The sequence below is a fragment of the Euprymna scolopes genome, chromosome 7 (genome assembly GCF_053919585.1).
Source record: "Euprymna scolopes isolate OS-2025 chromosome 7, ASM5391958v1, whole genome shotgun sequence".
Lineage (NCBI taxonomy): Eukaryota > Metazoa > Mollusca > Cephalopoda > Sepiida > Sepiolidae > Euprymna > Euprymna scolopes.
This window is the reverse complement of record NC_136488.1, coordinates 144048628-144074952: the sequence shown is the minus strand read 5'-3', so window position 1 is coordinate 144074952 and position 26325 is coordinate 144048628. Positions and strand designations below refer to the sequence as shown.

Below are 26325 nucleotides of genomic sequence, written 5' to 3'. Positions count from 1 at the left end.
AGCAATGAGATATCTACTGGAGCGGTAAAACGATCCCACCATTTTTCCAGCTACCTTGGCAACGGATTTGATGTACGTGTTCCATTTCCTGGAGTAAAGATCAAGCCCAGTAACTTGTCAAAACATGGAGCCTCCCCAAGACGATGGCATTCATTTTAATTGATGCCAGATGAGGATTAGAGGATTAATGATGAAAAGATAGAAGCTTGGTTTTAGATGCATTAAAAGTAATCAGCCACCTCTTTCCCTATTGTTCCACATGCTCAAGATCAGAGGAGAGAGAATCAGAGAACTTGGTCGTTTACAGCCTTTGATGTGTTGTCATAGACAGTAATGTCGTCAGCATAAATGTCTATGAATAATCTTAGGATGTGCTTTGAGAGTTCATGCCATACCCTATTAAAGGCCTTTGAGATGTCAAAAGCAATTGCTTCAGAAAGGAAGCCTCCATCAAGAGATTGACTAATCCTATGCACATCTGCTGTAGATCTAGCAGAACGGAAACCATATTGCATGCCACTAAGGTTATTTTTGCGAAGGTGGTTAACTACTTCTATTTAACAGATTCCAGCAGCTTACTCACGATGCACAGGAGACTTATTGATCTGTACTGAGAGGAAGATGACCGCTCACCTGAATTTTTAAAGACGGGGCATACTGATGAGGTTTTCCAGGGTGTTGGGAAGCAATTCTCCTTAAGGCAATGCTTAATTAGATTTGTAAGTATGAGAGTTAATTCTGGTTGAAGCTTTTTCAGTACTATAATTGAAATGCCGTCAAGGCCAGTTGCTTCACTGGAATCAAGTGATTTAAATAGCTTGGCAACATCACGCACAGATATTTATACGTTGCATAGCATGTTTTCAGATACAGGAAGAAATACACAGGGTTGACAGCTTTGATCGCATAGAGAAGAATTAACTGCAAAGTATTTGGCAAAGAGTTTGGCTTTGTATGATGCTGACGAGATTACCTCAGGTCCATTAATGATGGTTGGGATAGAGCACACAATTCTATTCCGGATCCTGTTTGCTATTTGCCAAAACTGGTGGGAACCAAGCTGCTGGTCAGCTACTTTGGACTTAACAGACTGGGCATACAACTCTCTCGTGTTCTTTATTACTCTTTTACTGAGGTTGCTGGCAGCCCTGAAGGCGGCTTTAGTCTCAGTACAATGCAATGGAATGGATGGATAAATGGATTTCTGTGCACAATCGTAGCAGTACATTCTGGAGAACCACAGCTGGCTGTTAGGTTTTTGCTGGAATTTTTTGGAGGGTATGAAGCGGTCTATACCTACAATTAACCATTCCGTCAGGTCTGATACTATAGACGACACATTCTTTTTAAACATGGAATGCAGAGGTAGATCTGATATAAATGTACAGAAGCTATCCCAGTCAGCCATATATCGTACAATGGAGAGGTATGTCCGAGGACTTATTACATTTTGTTTTTATCTTAATTGATACAACCAAATGGTCGGAAGATTCCAGCGGCGACAAAACAGAAGATGCACATAACTCAGGGTAATTTGTGAGAAAAAGGTCTAGGAGACTTGCATACTGGCCATCAGTGTCAGACACATGGGTGGGTTCGTGAACAATCTGAGTTAGGTCATCGTCGATAGCTCAATGGTAGAGAACACGGCAAGGGTGCTAAATGGTTTGGTTTTGATTCTAGCTGATGACAAGTCTTTTTTTTAACTTTTGAAATCAGTACTAGATATAATATATAATATTTAATAGAGAATTGGCTCTATAATAATAAATATGAAATCTGCATGAATGAAAATGTATTAAAGTATATTTACGACTGAGCAAGGCTTGGCACCCATTTAGTATTTAATAAATTTAAATAACATTTAATACTTGAAATATTATAGTACTAGAAGATGTACCCAGGGTTGCTCAGTATTAAACAATGTTAAATTTCTTAAAAAAAAAAAAAAAAAAAAAAAAAAATAGAAAGAAGCTGAGACATGTACATAGGAGTATTGTTTTTTCTTGTAAGTAAAACAAAAATATATATTCGAGTCGAGATTGAAACCAAAACCTAATGACAGTGAGTCGAGTAAGATTACCATTACGCCAGCTTGACATGGTCTTTAAAAAGTGTTTCCAAACCTACTTATTCTTAACATAAATAATGTTATGTGAGCGATTCACACACGCGCATCCGTGAAACAGTTGACAAAGAGATAAAAATCCGATGACTTGAAGTACCAATTTTTCCATTTTAAGCCTTTAACAGTCAGTTTTTTCCAAATGAAAACCGATTAAAAAATTTTCCTCATCTGAATACTCTATACCAAATTTCAAGTCTTTTAGATCAAAAATTCGTTGAGTATATAGGTTGAGAAGTGTCCTCACACACTTTCTCACTTTTATAGATATATATATAGATTTGTTTTTTATTTAATAGTATTTAGATATGCATACATTTATACAGAGATGGGAAAATCCAAATGAATTTCCAACTAGACTGAGTTAATATTTTCTTTATTTGAGAAAATAACACAAAACTCTCAGCAATTTTCATGGAAATGTCCTAATGATATAACGATCATGGAATTTTTTTCTTGTTAAAAAGAAATACTGCAGTGTTCATCCTGTTATCAATAAGGACACAAACATGATTCTATTCAATAGGCCTAATTCATGGTAGGATGGGGTGTCGGGGACTGGAGGATTTGTGAATAGATTTGCAAGATTCAAATTCACAAAGTGCTCGAAAAAAAGAGAGGCATTTTAAAATAGCCAGATTTCTGCATGTTGGTCAGTGATTCGTTCTTTTTAATGGATTCATGTTCACAAGGAATCCACTTCAGAAATCATATGCAAAACCTTGACAACTGACGAAACTTCAACAGAATACATAATCCTTATGATTATACATATCTGGTATACAACGCCCATCTTTGTATGAGGGATAATTGAAAAATTCACAAATGTAGTATGATAAAGATCAAATAACTTATGATTTGTGGGAAAAATGCTCATTCAACCTGTGTGAGCCTTCATAATGTTGATTGGCTTTGATGATACATTTTAAGACTCATTCTCCTTGATCTTGTAAAACATGGTACTGTGAACAGGATTTTCAATCTTAACAGCATGCCATAACGAACACGTCTGATGTTATCAGGTGCATATATCTTAATCTATATATTAATATGATAGCGTGTATATTCTTTTCTGTGTCATGCTTATATCCGGGTCGTTTAATTGTTATGTACTTCCATTTCTTGTAATAAATAATTTTACCAAGAATTCCTCATAAGTTTTGGTTTCAATTATAGCTAATGGCACTCCAATCTATTTTTTTTTTAATAATTTTATCAAGAATTCTTCATATGTTTTGGTTTTGGTTTAGATTTTAGCTGATGGCAACTTAGTAATCTATTTTTTTTATAAATAATTTTATCAAGAATTCTTAAGTTTTGGTTTCAATTACCACTGGAGGAACTAAAGTTACAAGTTTGAGATTCAGTTTCGATTCAAGCTGATAAACCCAAGTCATAAATATATTTTTGAAATCGCAACTTTAAAATATATATAATAAAAAAAAAAAAAAAAAAAAAAAAAAAAAAAAAAAAAAAAAAATCGATAGAACATTAACGCTATAATAATATACACAAAATCTGCAAAAATTAAAATATCATATTTAAGCATACTTTATGACCTGGCTATGCTAGGCGTTGCTGTTAGCTTGAATAAATACTTTTGCAGTTTTAACAAAATAGCTACAATAATATCAGAGCATCTCCATTTACACTGAACATCTACAGAATGCCAACATCAATATATTACATATGAATCAGTCCCCTGTGGAATTTCAACAGGTTCCACTAGTAAACCATTAATATGACAACAATGCCTCCATTACCCACCTTTTTCATTACAATGTTTACTTTTGAGACTGCTGTTTGCTTCCTGTTTAAGTTGAGTTTGTGGGAAAATGTTTGTTCAACCTGTGTGAACCTTCAAAATGTTAACTGGCTTTGGCGATACATCTTAAGACTAACATTCTCCTTGATCTTGTCAAACAATGATTATCAATATATCATGCTAATGATATTTTATGTAACTTATAGTCTCCTGAAACATAAGTGTGTTCATAGAATAAACTCATCCTATGATTCGTATTAACTTAAACTGTATTGAAGCTGATCAAAAAAGATAACATTTTAAATATATGGGAAAAATATGCTTTTTCAATATCTCACCTTTTATTTATACAAAGCCTTTTATTTATGAAGCTCAATGTATGTTAAATGTGACTACAGAGCATATACAAATAGATGACAAAACAGCTGTTTTCCCAATTCTTAGATGTTATCCATCTTACCATTTATGTCATCGCAAAATGAATAACATCTTGGAATATAATTGTTCTAACATTTTAAATAGATATAGCTTAATTTTACTTCAAATTTATTTATTTATCACATTTAGAACCAGAGTCAGTTAAAAAAATAATTAGTATATACACATGTGTAATGAGAGAGTTGAAAACTTAGATTTAATGATCACAGAAGATTAAATTTGGACAGTATTGAGATATTAATAGAACAGAAGACTATTTGTTTGGTCACATTGAAAGAATCAATGAGAGTGTTTGGATTAGATGAAGAATAGTTGAAGTAGCAGGGTCAGTTGGCGGAGGCAGTGATAAAGATGAATTTGTGTGAAAGATGCATAAATAAACACCTGGCCAGAGATAGTTTGGAAATCAATTCGCAAAAAACTTCTCCAATACATGCCAGCATGTAAAACTGACGTTAAACTAAATATGATGTTGAATATGATGATGGCAGTCAACGGTTCACAAAAAAGAACACCCCCCACCCCAACAAAATATTAATGAATAAAGTAGAGTTTATTTCGGTACTTATGTAGTTATGTTATCGTGCTATTTTTTAAATAGTATTTTCAAATTAAATTCAAGTTTTTCGGGGGGTTTTTTTTTTATTAAAAAATTTTATAGGTGGAAGTCAAGAATAGTTATAAAGCATCCTCCCTTTTCCCCATGTTAAGAATGTGTTTCTAAATAATAACATTATTTCAACACGGTAACATAAGTGCATAAGTACTTTTATTGTACTTATTCTCAACATAAGCTTCATGAAAAAAGATGTTTCCACAAAGAGTAATATTTATTTTATAATGCAATTAACAAAACATTAAACATATGTTCATCATCATCATCATCGTATGAATCAGATGATTATATTGTTGGCATTGGTTTCTCCGATATTTTTCGCGGGAGAATTCTTTCTAGAAAGACATTGGATACTTACGAGAGGGACCACGTGAAGATTGGCAACATCCTAAGTAAAAGTAATTTTGTGGAACGAACTGGATTCGAACTCGAAACACCCAGATCGTCAGTCCTTGTCGTTAACCATGTTAACCTCTCTAAAGAATTATTATTAAATGTTAAAATCTTAAAGGAGAACTTCGAAGAACTAAAACTTAAGTAATAATAATAATAATAATAATAATAATAATAAAAATGCTAAAAACGCAATTCTTCTGGTGCAATTTTAAAGACAATTCGATAAACGTTTTCTTTTATTTTTAGCATCGTTTAATCAAAATTAAGAATATCATTCAGTTGCCACTTTCTTTTAATTATTATTTCCAAAATCTGCGAAATAAATTGAATTTGACACACAAGTAAAAAATGAATTTAGAATTCACCATATTGTGGTTACCGCACAAAGATCAAACGAACCTTGCTTCAGGAAGTGTTTTATTTTTTTTCTCTCCCAGGCTGTATCTCCCCTAAATTGCATTAAGAAGGGGTGGGGGTCAGGGTAATTTTAATCATGTTTGTGGCGCCCACACAAATAGAAGAGTAATCGACCAATTTCGGGGTTCTGATATACATTTCTGGGGCGCATTAAAAAAAATGAGTGTCTTTATTTGTTTTAAAAGGCACAAACAATCGACACAGTGATTATTTGACAAACGTGCGGAATTAGAGTGATTTTTATACCTTTAAACTGTAGATTGTAAAAATAATTTCGCAGTAGAATTAAAGTTCAAAAGTAAAAGTCGAGTATTATGATTCAACATTTTTGTAAATGTACCTGAATTGTCATAAAGCTGAGATCTGCAAACATCTTGCGTTTATTTATTTTCGCGCGGGGGGGGGGTAGTTTATCCATTTCTCATCGAATCTTTTTCAAATTATTTCTTTAAATTTTATTATTTGTTTATTATTAATTATTATTATCATTATTATTTGTTTATAGCAAAGATAAAAAACATCCTGCAATAATATCAAATCCAAGGTGTTTACTGCTTAAGTTTAAAAAAAACAAATTCAACAGCTGACTAAAACAAATTGACCTATTATTATTATTGCACTATTTTTTTTTTAAATAGTATTTAAGTTAAATTAAACTTTTACGATTGTTTTTGTTTATTAAATTGTTAGGTGAAAGTACAGAATAGTTACAAAACACTCCTCATGTTAAGAATGGGTTTCTAAATAGCGTTATTTCAGCACGGTAACAGATACACAAAGTAACAAAATATAATTTAAAGCAAACCATTTTTATTTATTTGTTTATTTTTCCAAATCATTTTAGAAAATATTAAACAGACGAGATTATCTCAAAACATAAACTCAGGTAAGATTCTTATAAAACTAATTTTATGCATTACGACAACATTGGCTAAATTATTGGATTTGAAAAGAAAAACAATTTCAATAGGTTTCATATCTATTTTTTTAAAGTTGGATATTAAAACAAAATCAGTTAAACAAAAATTGGTACTAGTGCAGAGAGTGATCCGGACGTAAATAATAACGTTATTTTTTAAAAGGCCATTCTTACCATGGGGAAGGGAGGGTGTTTTGTACCTATTCTATACTTCAACCTTACAACTGAATAAAAAAAAAAAACAACATCATAAAACTTTAATTCAACTTGGAAATACGATTTTAAAAAATAGCGCGGATCACTCTCTGCACTAGCACCCAAAATTTAAGCGTACCAAATAATTATTTTCCGTAATAGTTTCTAACCAATTTAGTCATGTGAGCTCATAAAATTAAAATTATTGTACAAAATTCCTTAAATTAAAGAAAAATAATAATCACCAACAATAAATAAAACTTATTCATCGAAATATTTAATAATTGTTTGTCGAGTTGTGGCATCGCTGCATTCTGCATGATGTAATCACTTATACAAATCGTTGTAATGGTTACAGGCGCAGACTGTAGTGCTCGGCGTGCCGGGTTCAAGTTCAGTCAACGCCACTGCGTCACTTTCAATAATACCTTGGTGAATATATGAATTTATATTCACTCTTGAGCTAAAAATTAAATAGTAGGGTAGACTGAACTCGGGTCTCTGTTATGTAACTGGTCAAGGCAAAGTAAAACCCCGAAATAACACCAATCTGTCCGTTACATAATCATTGATACGCGGGTGTCCGTTAGATCACGGAAGTTAAGCGACGTTGAACCTAGTCATTATCAGAATGGGTGATCATTTAAGAATATACCAAGTGTGCTGCAGCTGCATATGACTCTGCTCGTCTCGATAATGCTTCCAGTCGTCCTGAAGATGTTTTTCCTTGTCACTGAACTCAAACAATGACGGAGTAAAAAAAAAAAAAATGTATGGTTAGAGATTGCATCACTTTTGCTTCACAATAGATTTCTCACGCAATCAATTTTAAGAGAGGGGGAGGGGGGTTATCAATTGCCTCTCGAGATTAAACAGAGGTCTCATCTTTGCTTATCCCAGCACTGTTTTCAATGATCCTAGATTTCTTGTCATTGGACTCAGACAATGCCGGTTTAGAAGTGCCGTTGATAATTGTGCAAACCTTACTTCACCAGAAACTACTCGCATAGGCACCGTTAGGATATCCACTGTTTCTAGAGGTTGAAAAGACAACACACACATACATATAATATTAATTAAATACATATATTAAATGACTGGTCTCAAACAGGACCAGAGGTCTCTTGTCGCCTGACGATGTCTTTTAAGACTGAAACAGTAAATTTATTGTAGCGACTTATCGTAATTTTGTTTACCTAAATTGAATGTGTGTGTGAACAAAGAGAATATTCTGCTTGAAGAATTTCGACTTGATAAAAAAAAAACTAGAAAATATTACTGATATTACTGCTATTGCAGTTAGTTATTAGCACATCCTTTTTACTTAACTTTAATTACCGACATTAAAGCAGTCTATGAAAATAATTAGCGATTAAAAAAAAAGCCAACAAAAGAATAAAAAAGGGTATTTTTTACATTAGGTTGTTTTTCGACTATGCTGAATAAGAAAATCCCATTTAAATTTTGCAGACAAGTAGTTTTCGAGATATAAATCAATTATATTATGCATTGTAATTCACTGGCGGCCATGTTTGTATGCACGCGCGATAAACAAATCTATGTAAATTTTTACATTAGTCCACCTCCACAATTTCCTTTAAAAATGTTATTAGCTTTCGGAATAAACACCCCCTCAACCTCCATGTTAAAAATTGTGGAAGTGGACCTAATGTAAAAAATTTTAAAACCCCGCTTTTAAAAATAAAATAAATGGTCACCAGCTCCAAAAGAGCGTATTTTAGAAAATAAGCAAGTTAGTTAATATTGTATAATGCCGGAAAGTGATATTTTATGTCCTCAATATTGAATTAATACAATAATTTGAATTAAGTTTGAACACTACCAGCAAAACATACATCATAATGTGAATGGTTTTTTTTTTTTTTTTATTACCCAAAAAACTGTCTTTTCATTGTCATAGTAACTACAAGCAGCTGTTGTTCACTTGTTCACCTATTATTTATCTCAACTTTTTTTTCTGTTGTGATCAGTGAATAAATTCAATTATAAAGTGTCGAGGGGCTTAATTTAAAATGTGCGAATCGACTCAGATGATGGTGTAGGTTATTCTAGCATTAAAACATTGGAAGTGTAGTGGTTGCAGGTGCGGGCTGTCGGCTCGGTGTTATCGGGTTGGAGTTCTGCTACTTTCATTGGGCCCCCAAAAGTCAACAGAGATTAATTAGACTATTCCTGATCCGGTCGCTGTTAATTTTGCGGTGGGAGTTTATTTCTGTGCAGTTCTAAGAGGTTACCTTCTCTCTTTGAGAAGGGGGTTAGTTTATTGCTAATCGCCTGAGGCGCCCTTGCCGGAGAATGCCGACGGGGCTATCAAGGCACTTTCTGCAGATCAGGGGGAGGCGCTGACTTCTTAATCCCACTTTCCGACTCTGGTGCGGGAGTTCGTGTAGTGAGAGAGAACTAAAAACATGAATCATATATCCTTTTCTCGGCTATGAATTGAATAGACTAGACTCGAGCCTTAGTCGACCAACTAGTCTAAGAGAAAGAAAGCTCCGAAATAACACTAGTTTTTGTTTTTTTTCTACTTATCCCGGTACAAACAATGAGAGATGGTTTACTATTGTGCAACAGTACACTGCAACATTTGCTTCATTATAGTCATCCAGGCACACTTAGATGAAGGGAGTAGTGAGTGCGTGTGCTGAATAATGTTGTCGGTTGAAATCGGTACTTGTAATGAATGGACACCCAAACGATTTCAATATTTTGATGGAAAATCCCCAAGTCCCGGAAATAGCTGAAGCAGTTTACGGTTTGAAAACTACTCCTTTCCTTTTGGGGAAATGTTTCAACTTTTTCTTGGGAGGAGGGTATTTTTTTTTTTTTAGCTCTAATCTATCTCATCACATGCCTTGGGTTGTCTGTCTTGATACTTCTACAGTTTAACTCAAATAACGTTATTTAGAAACCCATTCTTAACATGAGGAAGGGGTACTTTGTTAATTGTTCTGTACTTTCACCTAACATTTTAATAAACAAGATACCGTAAGAAATTGAGGTACTCATGCACTTATTGATCCGTGCTGAAATAATAACGTTATTTAAAAAGCCATTCTTAACATGGGGACTGGAGGGCGTTTTGTACCTATTCTGTACTTTAACCTTACAATTGAATAAAAGCAAAAAACAACTTTAATTAAACTTGGAAATACGATTAAAAAAATAACGCGGATCAGTAAGTGCATTAGCACCGAAATGGAATTTCACTTTAAAATCATATCTATAAAAAAAATTAAAAAAAAAAAAAAGAAAACAGCGCGGTTCGTAAACTACAGAAGTGAAGTAAGTACCCGTGTCTTTTTATATTTTTTAGCAGTTTCTCTGTTCAAGTACTCAAATCCTCTAAGTGCCCAATTCCTTACAAAATACCTCCAAACCCATAGTTTTAAATGGGGGAGGTACCAAAACACTAAAATTCACAATCCGGTGCAATAAATCACACACAAACGTAAAAATTCAAATTACCAAAAAAATAATATTCTCACTAGTTATAATAATTCCATCATATTAAATTATTAAAATAAATAAATAATAAACCAACCTTCAGTCTAACAATAATAGGCGGCATTTGTTTATTTTGTTTTGTTTTTTTAGGGGGTGGGGGAATGATATAGTTTTACGAACAATATTATATTTTTAAATGGAATTTTCAATTTAACTTCAATTTTTACAGCATCTTTTGTTTATTAAATTAAGTGAAAGGACAGAATGGTTAAAGTCTCTATCTCCATGTTAAGAATGGCTTTCTAAATCAACACGGTCTTTAAACTGCACAACTACTTTTTTTTTTTTAACGATTATAGAGTTCATTTCGATAGATTTAGGATCTGTTTGTTTTTACTACAAGAAGAAATGAATCCCCAATGTTATTCGTTCAATATTCATCAATATGTTAGAGGGTGTGTAGTAATCAACTAGGTCTTGAGTAACAATGCCGTACTATTTTTTTATTTTTTTAAATCGTGTTCTTTTGCTAAGAAACACCCAACATTTTAGTAAATAATGCATCGCATCAGCATTTTTTTTTTAATTTTTCGCCATATCTGCGTGACAAAACTAAAACGGATACCAACTTTTAACACATCATAGACTGTTCTACTTTCGATGCTTAAAAAGTCTACAATGATCACTCCTGCGATTTTCAACCGATCTTTTATAATTATTATCATTTTCCATCTTTGGCACTAACATTTGAATTTCATCTTTATTCGTCTACTTTTATAGTTGATGTGGCAAACGATGATTTAAAACATGTTAAGGCCAAAAAAAAAAAACACACACCCACACCCAGTAGTCGTCGTCGTAGACGGACCAAAAATCCACTCTCGACAAACTTACCTCGTTTTCCTTATGGTTCCGAATTCCACGGACCAGATCCTGTAAATTTTTGTCCAGAACTCTTTCTAGAGTCCCTTTCACTTTTTTCAAAGCCATCTTGTCTGTTGTGATATTATATTACCAAAATATGGAGGAAGAGAGATACTGTTGTTGTTAGGGGTTTCGCTTTCCTTGTGGTTTATTTTTCGGTGTTTTATTTTTTGTTTTTTGTATGTATATATATATTTTTTTTATTATTATTTGCTTTGGGATGGATGCGTGTTTGCTTTGTTTGTTTGTTTTTTTCGTTTTTTTTTGTATATGTTTTTATCTTCTAAATCAGTATCAGTAACAAATATACTTCCTTCTTTGTGTTGCTGCGTAAAAAAAAAATGTATATATTTATGATTGCGGTCTTTTTAGTGTATATTTCCCCCCTCGCAAAAGCACCGGGTCAAATTCCCTCCGTGAGAAGGTATCGATGCTGTATCTAAAAAAACTAACTAGATGGGAAGGAGGGGGCAGCGAGTGGAGCTGAACTGTAGCTCTACAGCTGCTTTCCGCAAGCATTCAGACACCTGGAAGATTTCAACATGGCTGACAGTGGACGTATTGTCACGTGACTTGGTGACGTGTACACATGGAGACGACAAGGGGAGATTACTCTGCATTCCTCCAAATCATGACACTTAGCCTTAAAAACAAAGCAAGCAAGCAAAAAATAAATAAATAAATAAACTACGTTCTATTCAGTTGCAGGTCATCTTCCTAGGTATTACTTCCTCTGTAGGGGTAATTGATTTATTACCAATTATCTGAGATACTCTTACTGCGAGATCGGATCCAGGCTATTTTTATAACCATTTAGAGTTTTTTAAATTTTTAATTTATTTATTTACTAGCAATTCGGCCGGTCAGCCCGGCCCCCGGCTTTGCTCAGGCCCTATATACTGTTCATAAATTTATGTGTATATGTATATATACATTAAAAAGTTTGACTCATGTTCAGGTAACCTATATCTAAAATTTCCAGTGTTTAGACCTAAAAACTAATTTTGCTTGCTTGCTGCTGCTGCATGTCTGAATATTCTTTATGTGGTGCACTCACTGGTGCAATGGTGCATCTATGATCTCACTCGTTGAACATTGTGTCACTTTCAAATATGATAGAAGACTCCTATCGCTCTTAGGATCTGTACACAACTGGCCAACTAGTAGATGGTCTGCAACAAAAAAGAAAACCGGTTTTCATCAAACGGAAATGGAATCATGTTGTCTATTCTAGGTGACAATTTTATTGTTTCACTCTGTACAACTTGTTTTGTTATTACTTTAATTGGATTTGATACTTTAAGAAATTTTAATTGGATTTGATACTTTAAAATCTAGAAACACTTATCATTGAGCTCTTACCAATGGTGGAACTTATTTTTTATCCCATTTTAGTTTTATCAATTTCATTGATATCATCATCATCATCATCATCATCATCATCATCAGTTTAATGTTCGTTTCACATTGGATCGCTTTCAGGAATCAATTTTCAAACTAACCTATCTCTGACCAGGTTTTATTTATCCCTCTGCCTTCTTATCACTTCTTCCCATCTTTTCTTGACTTTCCCCCATACTACCTCAACTGTTCTACATCTTCTAATCCAAGAACTCTCATCCATCATCTTAATATAGCCACGCCATTGAGGTCTTCTGTTCTTCACACATTTCCCTATGCTGTCTAAATTTAATCTTCCTCTGAGGTCATCAGAACTAAGCTGGTCTTTACATATCCATTGTATCATTCTCATCTTTTCTCTCCATGCAACACATGTCTTCAGCCTTCACTGGCCAGATTTCATTTCCATACATCATCACACTATGTATATATATATATCTGATAGATATGATGACAATAAATATGCTCTTTTCTACATAAATAAAACAGTAGATATTTGTATGTGTGTGTGTTTAACCGATAAACTCCTTAACTACTGGTTACATAGCAGTGAAATTAACAGGAAATAGTAATCATACACCAAGGATGGTTTATAATGAGTAAAATCTTTGTTTGGATGGACGAATAATGTGTGCAGAAATATGTCAACTAGTTGAAATGCAAAATGTTCACTTCAACTTGCTGACATATTTCTATTACTTTTGCACATGTGCAAATTCATTTATAGCTTGAAGTGGTTTAGTTTTAAATTTAAGTCTCATATTATTCTCATATGATTTCTTTCCATGCAACGCATATCCTCAACCCTCACTGACTGAATTTTTAAAGTTCAACCTTCATAAAGTGCTAAGCTCTATCCCTCTGAACTGAACCTGCCACCTCACTTGTTCTACATCTTCTAACCCAAGAACTTTCATTGATTTTCTTCAACGCAACCATACCAAGTCTCTTGTATTACGCGCATCTTCCTATACTGTTCAGATTTAATTTTCCTCTGACGTCATCAGATCTAAGCCTATCTTTAAGACTCACGTTACACACCTATCATATCATTCTCCTATCATTTCTCATGCAACGCATGTCCTCAACCCTCACTGGTCAGGTTTCACTTCCATAAATCATCAAACTGCATAGACCTTTACCTTGGTCGATACTTATGTTCTGATAGTAATAGGGCCCAACTTTAATTTTCTTAAAACCGCTTTTAATTTAACAGTGTTCAATACCTGGGTAGAGCTTAGTAGAACAATTAGCCTGATTTCTCCCCGGAATGGAACAAACGCTTTGTGTAGCTTACTTAACATAAGCATAATTTCCTACTAATATCATATATATTTGAATTGGCAGATAGATTATCGTCATATTCATATCGTTAATAAAGTGAAATATATTGCAATGGGCAAAAGGACAAATTAGAATGAATAAGTGAAGCATGCGTGATCCTTCATGAGTGCACAGTGAACGAGGCATAAAAAAAAAATATGACTAAGTTCAGCAGTTTCCCCCTCCCCCCACATAACCCCAAAAGTCCCCAGGGGATGTCAAATCCTGGTGAAAATGAACAAACGGTGCAGTTTTAGGCCTTAACATATGTAAATTTGAGTTCTGCACCATGCAAAAAACGAAATGACTAAATCCATCATTTGCGCCCCCCCCCTTTAGCCCCCAAAATCCCCAAGGTCTTAATAAATTTAAATTTGAGTTCAGCACCATGCAAAACTGCTAAATGGATATACACAGAAAATTTTGCACAAATATGATAAAATAGTCCCAAAAATGGAGTGTTTTTATTAGCCCTAAGAGAGACCCTGAGGCACACCCAAGAGTTATCGTGAAGTATAGACAAAGAAAATTATAAAGAAATCAGTTAGTTACAACTTTTCAGAAATTTTTATTAAAATCCAAGGAATCAGTTTTTTTTAATAAGCACAAAAATGTCAATTATAGCGATTTTAACACAAAAGACACCCCTAGGGGGTTGAACTGGAATTTTCCCGGAAAATCCGTTCTGTTACTTTTTTTATTCATATCATGCTTAATGTTTGTACAAAATTTCAAAGAATTCCAAGGCGTAGTTATTGAGAAAAGTGTGGACAGATGAATGGACGAATGGATGAACAGACGAACGGACAAGGGTGAATTTACAAGTCCACTCCCCTTTTGTCGGGGTACCAATAATTGTTTCATGAATGCTGTATGTAATCAATTATATAGATGGTTGTAGTGGTTACAGGCACACACTGTATGCTCAACATGCAGGGTTCAAGTTCTGTCAACGCTACTGCATCATTTTCACTAATACTTTGAAACTTTGAAAAGTGTATAAATTTATACCCCCCTTCTCTAGGTATGAATTAAATAGTAGGGCAAACTGGTCTCGGTTGTGTAACTCATCTAGGCAAAAGAAAACTCCTAAATAATACCAGTCTTTCTCTACTTATGGCATAATCACGTTGCCACATAGGTGCCTCTGTTAGGTCACTAATTAAGTGATGTTGAACCTAGTTATTACTAAAATGGGTGACTATTTGAGAAAACCAAGTGCTGTATGTGGGAGGGTTCAATGCTTGGTCAGTATTATTTCCAGTCATCTATAATAAATCATTTTATTTTTCAGCTGTAGCTCTAGATATATCTAAGGCTTTTGACAGGGTATGGCACAAGGGTCTCCTCAGGAAAATTAAATCATACGGTATCACTGGTAGAATACTTAATATAATTAAATCCTTCTTAGATAAGAGAAAAATCCAGGTTGTCCTCGACGGCCGTACGTCTAAACAGTGTGATATAAATGCGGGAGTGCCTCAGGGATCTATCCTTGGACCTCTATTGTTCCTAATATTTATTAATGACTTCCCCGACAAAACTGCCTCTCAGATGGGTATATATGCTGATGACACTACACTCTATAACAGGCATGACAGGAAAACAAACGAACACATATCTAAAGAAATGGCAAAAACACTAGAGGATGACCTCCAATCTGTAGTGGAATGGGGACATAAATGGATGGTCACATTCAATGCTGCCAAAACTAAACTGGTTTCCTTCAATAATTACAAGAAACCTTCTCTGCCACTAATAGCAATGGCCAGTGACTCCCTGTCTGAGAGTACATCTTTCAAACTGCTTGGCCTTACGTTCACAGGAAACATGAGTTGGAACAATTATATTGAAATCATTGCCAGGGCCGCTGCGAAAAAGGTAGGCTCTCTCTACTGTGCTAGAAAACTGCTGACACCTGAAAGTATCCTGTACCTCTATAAGGCCACCATTCGCCCATGTATGGAGTATTGTTGTCACATTTGGGCCGGTGCATCTGCTACTAGTCTCTCGCTCCTAGACAAGGTTAAAAAAAGAGTCGCCAATCTGATAGGCCCTGAACTGGCATCTAAGCTTCAGCATCCGTCCCATCAACGAAACGTTGCATCCCTCTGCCTGTTCTACAAGTATTTTAAAGGTGAATGCTCTGACGAACTGCAGACACTTGTGCCCCCACGATGTAGACACCCTCGACAAATCCGACAGGCAGCTAAATCCCACCCCCACACAGTAGAGATCCCTAGATGTAAAAGATCTTTCTACTCCAATAGTTTCTTCCCCAGAACCGCTAGACTCTGGAATTCCATTCCAAGTTCCTGCTTCCCCAACTGTACTGACATGCAGAAGTTCAAGTGCAACGTCAACTGAAATCTTGCTGCCCAGATCCCAACACAGTGCCCCAGTAGTTTCTGCCCCTGATAGTAGCCCCCTACACCAAAGTGGCAATGCGCCTTGTTTGGGGTGAAAATGTAATTAAAAAAAAAAAAAAATTATGTATATAAAGTAAAGACGTCATTGACATTAATAGGCTTCATTGACGTTAATAGCTTTTTTAACAAAAAAAGATACATAATTAATAATTGTTCCATGAATTATATAAGGCAACTATTGGTCTTTGTTCTAAAAAAATCGATTTTAATATTTAGTTCTGGTCGCTATTTCATTTTTGATTGGTCATAAATGAAGGCAGGGAGCCCTATCCCTTATACTTAAGAGTCTTCTCACTGTCACCCATAACAACAGGAATAAATTTTGTTAACAGACAATTTTTTTAGATTCATCTCCTTACTCACATTCGACTGTAGACTGAAAATGCCTATTGGAAGGAAACTGAATGCCTACTTGATACCATCTTCAGGTATCTCCGGTCTCTCTCTACAGAGGTTTGTCAGAGCCCTGATATGAGGATACTTCTTATCAGAAGTAAACCCTGACCAAATATTCAAATAAAACATGGTGCGCTGTCTCCTTAAGACATCCAGCATGTTCCCCGGGTTGCAAACAGGGACACCTTCTTTATTAATAGAGGTCAGCTTCTAATACCAAATAAAACCTCATGGGCAATGAAGAATTTCTACAAAAAATGAATACAAATAAATCTACATATTGGCAGGCTGACACCCAGGATAAAAAGGGCCCCACAACCTGTTTATACACTAGGTGGGAGAAAGGTAAGTAATGGTGTAAACTTTCTTTCATCTGACAGAGGTTAACAAAGGTCAACCATCAGGTCTTGATACTAGAGGTCCTGACCCCCTAGCTCAAGCAGTTTCAGTTGCTAAAAATCGGAAATTAAGAGGCTTCAAAGCCCAGCAATGGAATATTGCTGAAAAGAAGGTGTTGCTGTTTTACTACCACTACTCAAAGTTTGAAAAGTGGAGCAAAGCAGCAAAAAATAAAGAGAGGTAGATAGAGTCCAAAGGACAAAAAGAGAAACCAAGACAAAGTAAAGTAAAAAAGAAGGGAATATAAAATAACTCTTAACGAAAACAGCAGCAGCCATATGTTTTGTCTTACGTGGTTTATAGCGTCACAATTTTCTATTTGCCTTGGTGGTTAAGTTGGATAGCATGCTATACTTACAGAGCTCGGAGTTTAGGTACAAGAATTTTTATTCTGATTTTGTCTCAAAATGAAGGTAAACATTTCGATTACAGTCAAAATTGTTTGCTCTTAATGACTTCCGGTTTCTGCTCTGCAGACGGGATGACTCTGATAAGCAAGATATGCTCTCTTCTAATTAAATATTATCTTCCTCTCAGATAACATGAAAGCTCCCTCCCTTTCTCCATGTTAAGAATGGCTTCCTTGTTTGTTTGTTTGTTGAATTATTGCCAAATGTACAGCAGAAACCGGAAGTCTAAAAGATCAGATAATCTTGACTATAGACAACATTTCAAATCACAAAATTAAGCAGTTTGTTTAGTTTGGATTTTAACTTTTCCTATAACCTATGTAATATATGGAAATTAAGACTCTGGGGGATGCTGGGTATTCCTACTAATTTATATTATTTATATTATTTGACTCTGTTCAGTTTGATCTCCTTTGAATGTAAATAATTTTAAGAAATCTTCAAAAATTTTCTGGCAAAATCTTTCAGGCTGTTTATTTATTTAAACCACCAATGTTTGAATAATAATTAATTCATTCAATATAGCAGCTTTTGTTTTGTTTTTGTTTTTTTTGGGGGGGGGCAAAAATAATAATAAAGAAGAAGTAGAAGAAAAAATCCACCAAAGCTGGGTGAAATAGCTGGAGAAGAGAAAACAGGAAAGACGTGCATGTGCAAACCCTGGTGAAACAGAGGATTATCGGCACAAAACTCCAAGTTATAGTTCTCTCATGTTGGGGCACGGAGTCCAACAAGGTGGCCGAGAAAGATTTTGATCCAAACATTTGCGAGAGAAATGTGGACAGAGAAGTAAAGTTCATAACAACAATAATTACCAGCATGGAGTCAGAGAGATTTGATTACATGAAATCACAACACCATGATGATGATGATGATGATGATGATGATGATGATGATAGTAGTGGTGACGGTGGTGGTGATGGTGATGATGATGATGACGACGACAACAATGATGAAAGGCGAATTGTGGTGTCAGACATTTGTATTTGTTTTGACAAAGGTTTAGGCAAGAAATTTTATGCATGAACGAGCAAAGCGTTTGTGTACATTTACATTTACTTAACAATAACAAACTCTAAATTAAATATTTGTTACAGTAGAAGTATAACTTCACGCTCTGTTTCAAACGGTGCAATCAGTGACCAAATAAGTTTTATATCAAAAGGTATTTTTTAAAAATTTTCTTACTCTATTCACCCCCAAAGAAGAGAAATTGCCACTGGACTTTGTGGCTTAGTGGGGGATGCCCTTTTCTCTTCCCTGCAACCTCTCTCACACAGAAGAGACGTTGCGAGCCTTTGTTATATCATTACTTCCATGGCAAGTGCTCGTCTGAGCTCCAATCCCTGGTCCCCTCTCACCAATCTTTCACGATAAACACCCATCTAGCTGAAACCACTATCAAAAATTTTCCTCACTCTTTAACTGTGCCAAAACCAAAACGTAGATTCTATGAACAAAGCTTCTTTCTTAGAAGTGCACGCCAGTGGAACTCTTCCGTCTGCCTGTTTCCCACCGGACTACAACTTGGATGTCTTCAAGTCCAACATAAACAAATTCCTGATGAACCGTCCCCTTAAGTAAGACTCTTTATCAAATCTCCAATACTAACGATTATTAAGATACTACCCCATTGATTACTGTACACGCAATAACCCTGATCCTTGAGTGGCTTCCGGGCCTTGATAAGTGGTGACTTCCATGTAAAAAAAAGAATTAGGGCCCACTATAGATACAGGGACATTCTTAGTAGGAAGTTGAGCAGCAAGACGTCTGTTCACACTACACTTAAATTTCTGCATGTTAGTGGGAATGTGGACACAGGATGCAGGAAGGGAATTTCAAAAATGCCACAAAGTTTTCTACTCAAGTAGTTTCTTCCTTCGAATGGCTAGACTTTGGAATTCTTTTCCTGCTCACTGCTTCCCCAACTGTACTGATATGAGATGCAGAAGTTCGAATGTACCATAAACTAACATCTTGTTAATCTCTCTTAGACATGGTCTTAGTTTGTAGCCCCTTACATCCAAATTGCGATACTCCTTGTTTGGGGGGAAGGTGAGTAAAAACAAAAAAAGTATAGCAGTTTGAAGGAAGAAACTTTTAGAGTAGAAGGCTCTCTGGCATTGAACACCTCTACAGTGAAAACGTGGGATTTTGCTGTTTGTCCGGTTAGTCGAGAATGTTTATGCTTAAGGGGGCATTAGTGCTACAAGTTTATCGGAGCACATTTCATTAAAGTACTCGTAAGGCAAGCACAGGCATACAACATTGCAACGAATGCATAAGGTCGGACGTTAGTAGAGAATGTGAGACATATTAGATTTGAGACTTTCATGGACCCTGTTCTATGGAGAAAGACTAATGTTTGATACACACACTCGCACACACATATACACAGGACGGTCTGAGACTAAAAGCACCGAGTGATGAGGTGAAGCTGTCAAAGCTGATGTTGCTGGAGGTGAATTGGTCAAGTAATTGACCTTACAGCTGCTGAGGTTAGAACATCTGCAAGAAAGTGGGTGAATACAGGGTGACCCCAAAAAAACAGAGGACATTCAATTGTTTTTCTGAGCATTTTACAGTCAACGGAGAAAAAAAGGCCAAAGACCCTAGTTTTGATGTGATGTTTTGAATAAAATAATCTAGTTATGACCAAAGTTTCATTTCATTCGGACAAAACACTAAGAAATTAGAGTTGGGGCCCGTTTTTTTGGGGGGGGGTCACCCTGTATAAACAAGTAGGTGGAAGAGAAGAGTCAGTCAAAATCCGACAGCAACTACAAGTCGCCGCTGAATCTGCCACCACCTGCTTCACCCTCCATACCACTTCAAGCGTACACACGAGACAAGAAATAAAATAATAATTTTATATTTTTCTAACAAACGAATTTATGTTGCGTGTTTGTTTTTCTCAGCTGACACAAAGCTACTATTTGTTTCAACCCAGCTACATCACACACCTGCCTATGTGTGGCAACCTCCCATGCTTAGTTGAATAGTGGCTTTGTACAGTTATAGGATATTGTCAGGTGTGCATATTTTTTCTAGCACAGTAGAGGGAGCCCACCTTTATCACAGAGTTATATTGTCGGATAACAGTTGTCTAATATTTTTGTAACATCTATCTGATTTCTGGTTGCACTTTTGTCAACCCTGTACGAAATTATATACACGCAGCTTGTTCAAATGGCAGCAGATGAACAATGACATAAACAACTTAATTTTATTAACAAAATTGACCGACGGCGGTAAAGTGACAAAGTGGTCAGCATAGAGATGTTTATGTGGTGTGGCGTCAGGGCGGTGCAGATAATGTCTGCGTGATTGTTCGACTCTCTTTGCGTTCTCTGTCTTTCTCACCATGTTGCTCTTATATCGACATTCTTATTAATCGGAATGTCTATTGTTTTATTGCATTAGCAATTCCAATACAGGCTGTTTCACAAGCTTGTGAAACATGAACCCTTACAGTAGAATTAAAGAAAAGAATTCCGGCCTCAGAAATGAGATGCTTCTGAAGACTGCTTGGCATCTCTTTCAAAGACGACATAACCAATGAGGAAGTCAGAAACAGAATAAGGCAAGCTATTGGTCCTTATGAAGATCTTCTCACCACAATCAGGAGATGCAAACTAAAATGGTTCGGGCCATGTAACAAGAGGAGAGAGGCTTGCCAAGACAGTGCTCCAGAGAATAGTCAGAGGAGGAAGAAAGAGAGGAAGACTGAAGAAGAGATGTGAAGACAACATCACAGAATGGACAGGATTGAAGCTGAACAAGGCGGTCAAACGTGCAGAGGATTGGGAAGGATGGAGAGGATTGGTTGACAGGTCATTTGTAGCGCCCCAATGGTAACTGCCACAGGAAAGTTTGTTTTTCAGGTTATTTAATGCCGAATCCAGTGATTTTGAAGAACAATTTTTTAATGGAATATATATATATATATATTTTTAAGTCGATTTCTATGTAACCCATAGTTGAGACCCTAACAGGTACCATCACTCCGGATCAGAGTGGACCTGGGAACAATGGCTATTAAAGGGTGGCTCCACACTCCCCAAAGCCCGCATGCTGGAGCCTCACCATCAGATATAGTTTAAGGTCATATCCAAGACCCCACAGGAAAGGTGAAGGTGAATCAAATCTAAAATGTGGGACGTCTGATTGTTCCTGCTTTTAGGTCATTTTCCGTAATGCCACTCCAACTCTTCGATCAGAATGTAGGGTTGCCATCATTGCTCAACAATCGGTGATCCATTGTGTGTGTGTGTGTGTGTGTGTGTGTGTGTGTGTGTGCGCACTTCTATCCGATATTTTTCATCGTTACCCATCACCTATCCAACAATTGTCAGGTGTGAGTATTTTTCTAGCATAGTAAAGGGAGCCCACCTCGTCAGCAGCTTTGGTAATGTCTTCTTATCAATTTGTTCCAATTCATGTTACCTATGAATGATAGGTGGAGGAGTTTGAATTATGAACTCTCAGCTAGAGTGTTATTTGTCATGACAATCAGTGGCTGGAAAGGTACTTTGTAATTGTTGAAAGAAAGGAGTCTTGCCTTAGTAGCATTAAATGTAACTATCCAGTTACGTCCTCATTCCACTACAGACTGGACCCAAGAATCATGATGTGTGCTTTTGTCGCATATATTTGCTAATACACTTTTTGTTAATGACACCATTGTGTGTGTCTTGATTATTACTGGTTTGTAAGCTTATAACTGCGATGATGTTTTGAACTTAGCTTATAAAAAAACTAGTGGGGGTACCCGGCCTTGCCCGGGTGTGTATAGGTGGTGTAATAAGGAACCCGGGGGGGGGGGATAAAAAAGTGATAGTAGTGGGGGTGGGGTGGGCATCAAAATAACGGTAGGCAGGTTGATATCTTTCAAATGGAATAGTATTATAATCTTCAAAAAGCCTGCAAATTTTCCTGTAGTCTTGTCGCATAGAACCAAAGATATGAGCATTTCAATATTCAATTTGGCTACCAGTATATATATATATATATATATATATATATATATATATATATATATATATATATATATATCCATACGCTCACTGTTTGTTTGTAGATTAATAAGCACCTCGAGCACTGTAAAAGCGGTGTGCGAGTGTTTATTTAAATGGACATTTGTTGAGGTCATTTACGAGCACCGATCCCATGGGCTGGTGGGTAGAACTGCCGACTACCAACGTGATGGTTGTAGGTTCAATCTGCTAGTCAAGCCGCACCAACAAAGATTATAATACTATTTTATGGTTAAAATCTTATGACAATTGGTAAAAAAGAACCTATATTTTCAAACCAATAAAATATACCCAAATTTGCCTATATTTGTTTATATAGTGTCTTGGCAAGCTAGCTTTAGTTTTGCTGTTTTGGAATGAATTTTGCTTTTTGGAGATTATAATTCTATTCTATGGTCAAAATTTTATGAATATTGGTGAAAAAGAAGCTTATTTTCAAACCAATAAAATATGCCCAAATTTGCTTACATTTGTATATATAGTGTTCTGCAAAGCCAGCCTTAGTTTTTAGTCTTGCTACTTTGGGATGAATTTTGTTTCTGGATTTTTCCATGAAAATAATGGAAATAGTATTCCGACAAAATAGAGAAATAAAAAGGAACAAACCGTATTATGTGTTCATCAACGTTTCGTCTTTATTTTATTTCATCCAGAGGAAGTCTCGAAATAAAGACGAAACGTTGATGAACACATAATACGGTTTGTTCCTTTTTATTTCTCTCTCTCTCTCTCTCTCTATATATATATATATATGATCCCTTAAATTACCATTAATATATAGTGAATTCGAGAGCAAGTTGATGCAGTAATTGCAGGTGATTAAATGACTTACTGACTAAATAGTTTTCTAACGAATGATAAAAAATAAAAATTAAATATTTTTTTTTGTATAGTTTTAAAGGGTAAAAACTTCCAAGACTATATATATATATATATACTAGCACATGTACCTGGCGTTGTCGGTACTAAACGTAACATTAAATTCCTTTAAAAAACATTAAGTAAAAAAACAGAAAGAAACTGAGGCATGTGCAGGCGAGTATCATGCTTTTTCTAAACAGCTCACTACTTGTGAGTAAAAACAAAAAGTATTCAAGCTGAGATCGAAACTAAAACCTAAAGACAGTGAGTCAAGTACGATAACCATTAGGCCAGCTTGCTACGATATTTAATAAGTGTTTCTATAGCTTACTTATTCTTAACATAAGGAAGCTGTCATGTGAACGGTTCACACATGCGCAGCCGTGAAACAGTTGACAAACAAACTAAAATCTGATGAGCCCTTACGTATCAATTTTGCAATTTTGAACCCCTTAGCAGCCCATTTTCCGGATGAAAACCAATTAAAAAGTTTCCCACATGTCTGAATACTCTATATACCAAATGACAAGTCTGTAGATCCAAGATTTGTGGAGTATATAGGTTGAATTGCCCTTACACACACATACAAACATTCTCACTTTCATATATATATATATATATATATATATATATATATATATATATATATATATATATATATATATACTTAGTTATATTTTTTTGGAAAAAAAGATTCCAGCAGAGTATCTATTATAAGGAAAAATTTCGAAAATAAGGCTGTATTATATATATATATATATATATATATATATATATATATATATATACGTTTTATTTTTTATTACTGTATTTTTCTGTTTAGTTACATTATTGTTTCAGCTATGCAACCGTTTTTTGGCCGTCATGTAGCCTCCTCAGATTTTACAGAAATGTTCGTTTATGGTGGAAGTCTGTAAAAGTCTGAGGAGGCTACATTACGGCCAAAAAGCGGTCACCTAGCTGAAACAATAATGTAAGTAAACAGAAAAATACGGTAATAAAAAATAAACCGCATATTTGCTCTACAACAGCATTGAGCACTTTTTTCAGGTTTTTATTAATTACGGTCGGGTTTCAATCCTGGCTTGAGGTAGTTGCCTGTCTAGCCGCACTGATGAGCTGTAAAACAGCGAAACAGTACTGTATATTGATGACTATATATATATATATATATATATATATATATATATATATATACTCATCTCATCTCATCTCATGAGTATCGGCTGAAGAGAGCTTGATATGGGTATATAAAAACGGTCCCCTATTATCAGGTTTGAAACCGACGGTACCGATGCCTTATCTTATCTAAACTTTCTGTAAATAAAAATATATATATATAAGATTATTTGCATCTTTTATATTAAATGGAAAATGGACAGACAGACAAACAATTTTCGTCTTTTATTGATATAGAAGTAATTATTAACGTGTATAAAAATTTGCTGAAGAGTACAAAATATGTCAACGATTGAGCAAACATTATTATTCATAAAATAAGTGTGTCTATGTTTTGGTGTCACCTTCCCACAACTTGATAATTAACAATGAAAACTATTTTTGCTATTATAAGACCTTCCTTCTCCTTTTTCAACCACAAAGTAATTATCATTACATGCGTATACAACCGTACCTCAAACACATGTGTATATATAATCTATTGAAAGTTTTTTCTGTTTTTTTTTGTTTGTTTTTTTTCACGGACTGACGACCTGCTAACAAATGCATTTGAATTACCGATCTTGATATAAGCAAAAAAAAAAAAAAAAAGAAAGATCTTTGTATCAATGTTTAGTAAAAAAAAAAATGTAAATAAATAAAAACCTCATTAAATTCAATGGAATTTGTTCTGACAAATTCATAGCACTTGTGCCCTTCGACTAACCCAACAAGCAGCAAAATTCCACCCCTTCACAATAGAGATCCCTAGATGCCGGAAAGCCTTCTACTCTGATAGTTTCTTCCATTAAACTACTAGACTTTGAAATTCCCTCCCTGTTTCTTGCTTCCCCGGCTGTGCTAACATGCAAGAATTTAAATGTAATACAAACAGAGATCTCGTTTCTCAACTCCCTACATAGTGCCTCTGTAGGTGTGGTCCCAAATAGTAACCTATTGCATTCCAAGTGGCACTAATGCCTTATTTGGGGGTGAAAAAAAAAATTAAATAAAAAAACATACATTTATTTAAAGAAAAATATAAAGACGCATTGTCACTAAAAGGTATAACACTTCATGATAATAACAGCCTCTTTCCAGTCTGTAAAGGTACCTGCATCAAGAGTTTATAGTGTAACAATGATTGTGTAATTTCCAACCGCATCTCTCCATAACTTTTCATTCCAGTGCAAAACAGAAGTCCAGAATAACTTAAAACAATGCTTAGGTGAGCAGAAAAACACTACTATTATTTAAGAAAATTTTTCATCCAAAACTAGTTGAGCAAAGTGTAATATCTGTTCTCATAGTACACTTAATATTTTCTATGGAAAATTATCCTTGACTGAGACAATTTATATTTTTGTATCAATCCAGAGTGCTCCTGTTCGGGCAGCTGTTTTTTTCCCTCCATTAAAAATCGATCTTGTGTCTAACTCTGCCCTCATGGGGAGGTAAGAAAATAGGGACTAATTACTAGTGTTGGGACGATTAATTGGAATCAGAAAAATCGGAAGATTTGGTAGTATCGGAATCGGTATCGGAATAAAAAAAATTTGATACTTATTTTCCGATGCCAAAAAACGATTCTTTTAATTGTCTTTTTTTATTTGATTTTGTTTAAAGTAAAATCTTCCATTGCTGGT

General features: G+C 35.1%; 1 protein-coding gene across 8 annotated transcripts in view; it reads right to left on the bottom strand.

The window, feature by feature from the left end:
* LOC145280020 (AP-3 complex subunit delta-1-like) overlaps window positions 1-26325 on the bottom strand; it is a 388277-nt gene that overhangs the window by 223484 nt on the left and 138468 nt on the right. For 2 of the 8 annotated variants that reach the window (XM_080131666.1, XM_080131667.1), the window contains exon 1: window positions 11234-11863. The exons of 4 other annotated variants lie outside the window; for them this stretch is intronic. In XM_080131666.1, coding sequence (XP_079987792.1) covers window positions 11234-11329 — 96 coding nt within the window. In that variant the 5' untranslated portion in view covers window positions 11330-11863. Of the gene's footprint in view, window positions 1-11233; window positions 11864-26325 lie in introns of those variants that run through there. 2 more of the 8 variants (XM_080131668.1, XM_080131669.1) reach the window with 2 other exon arrangements.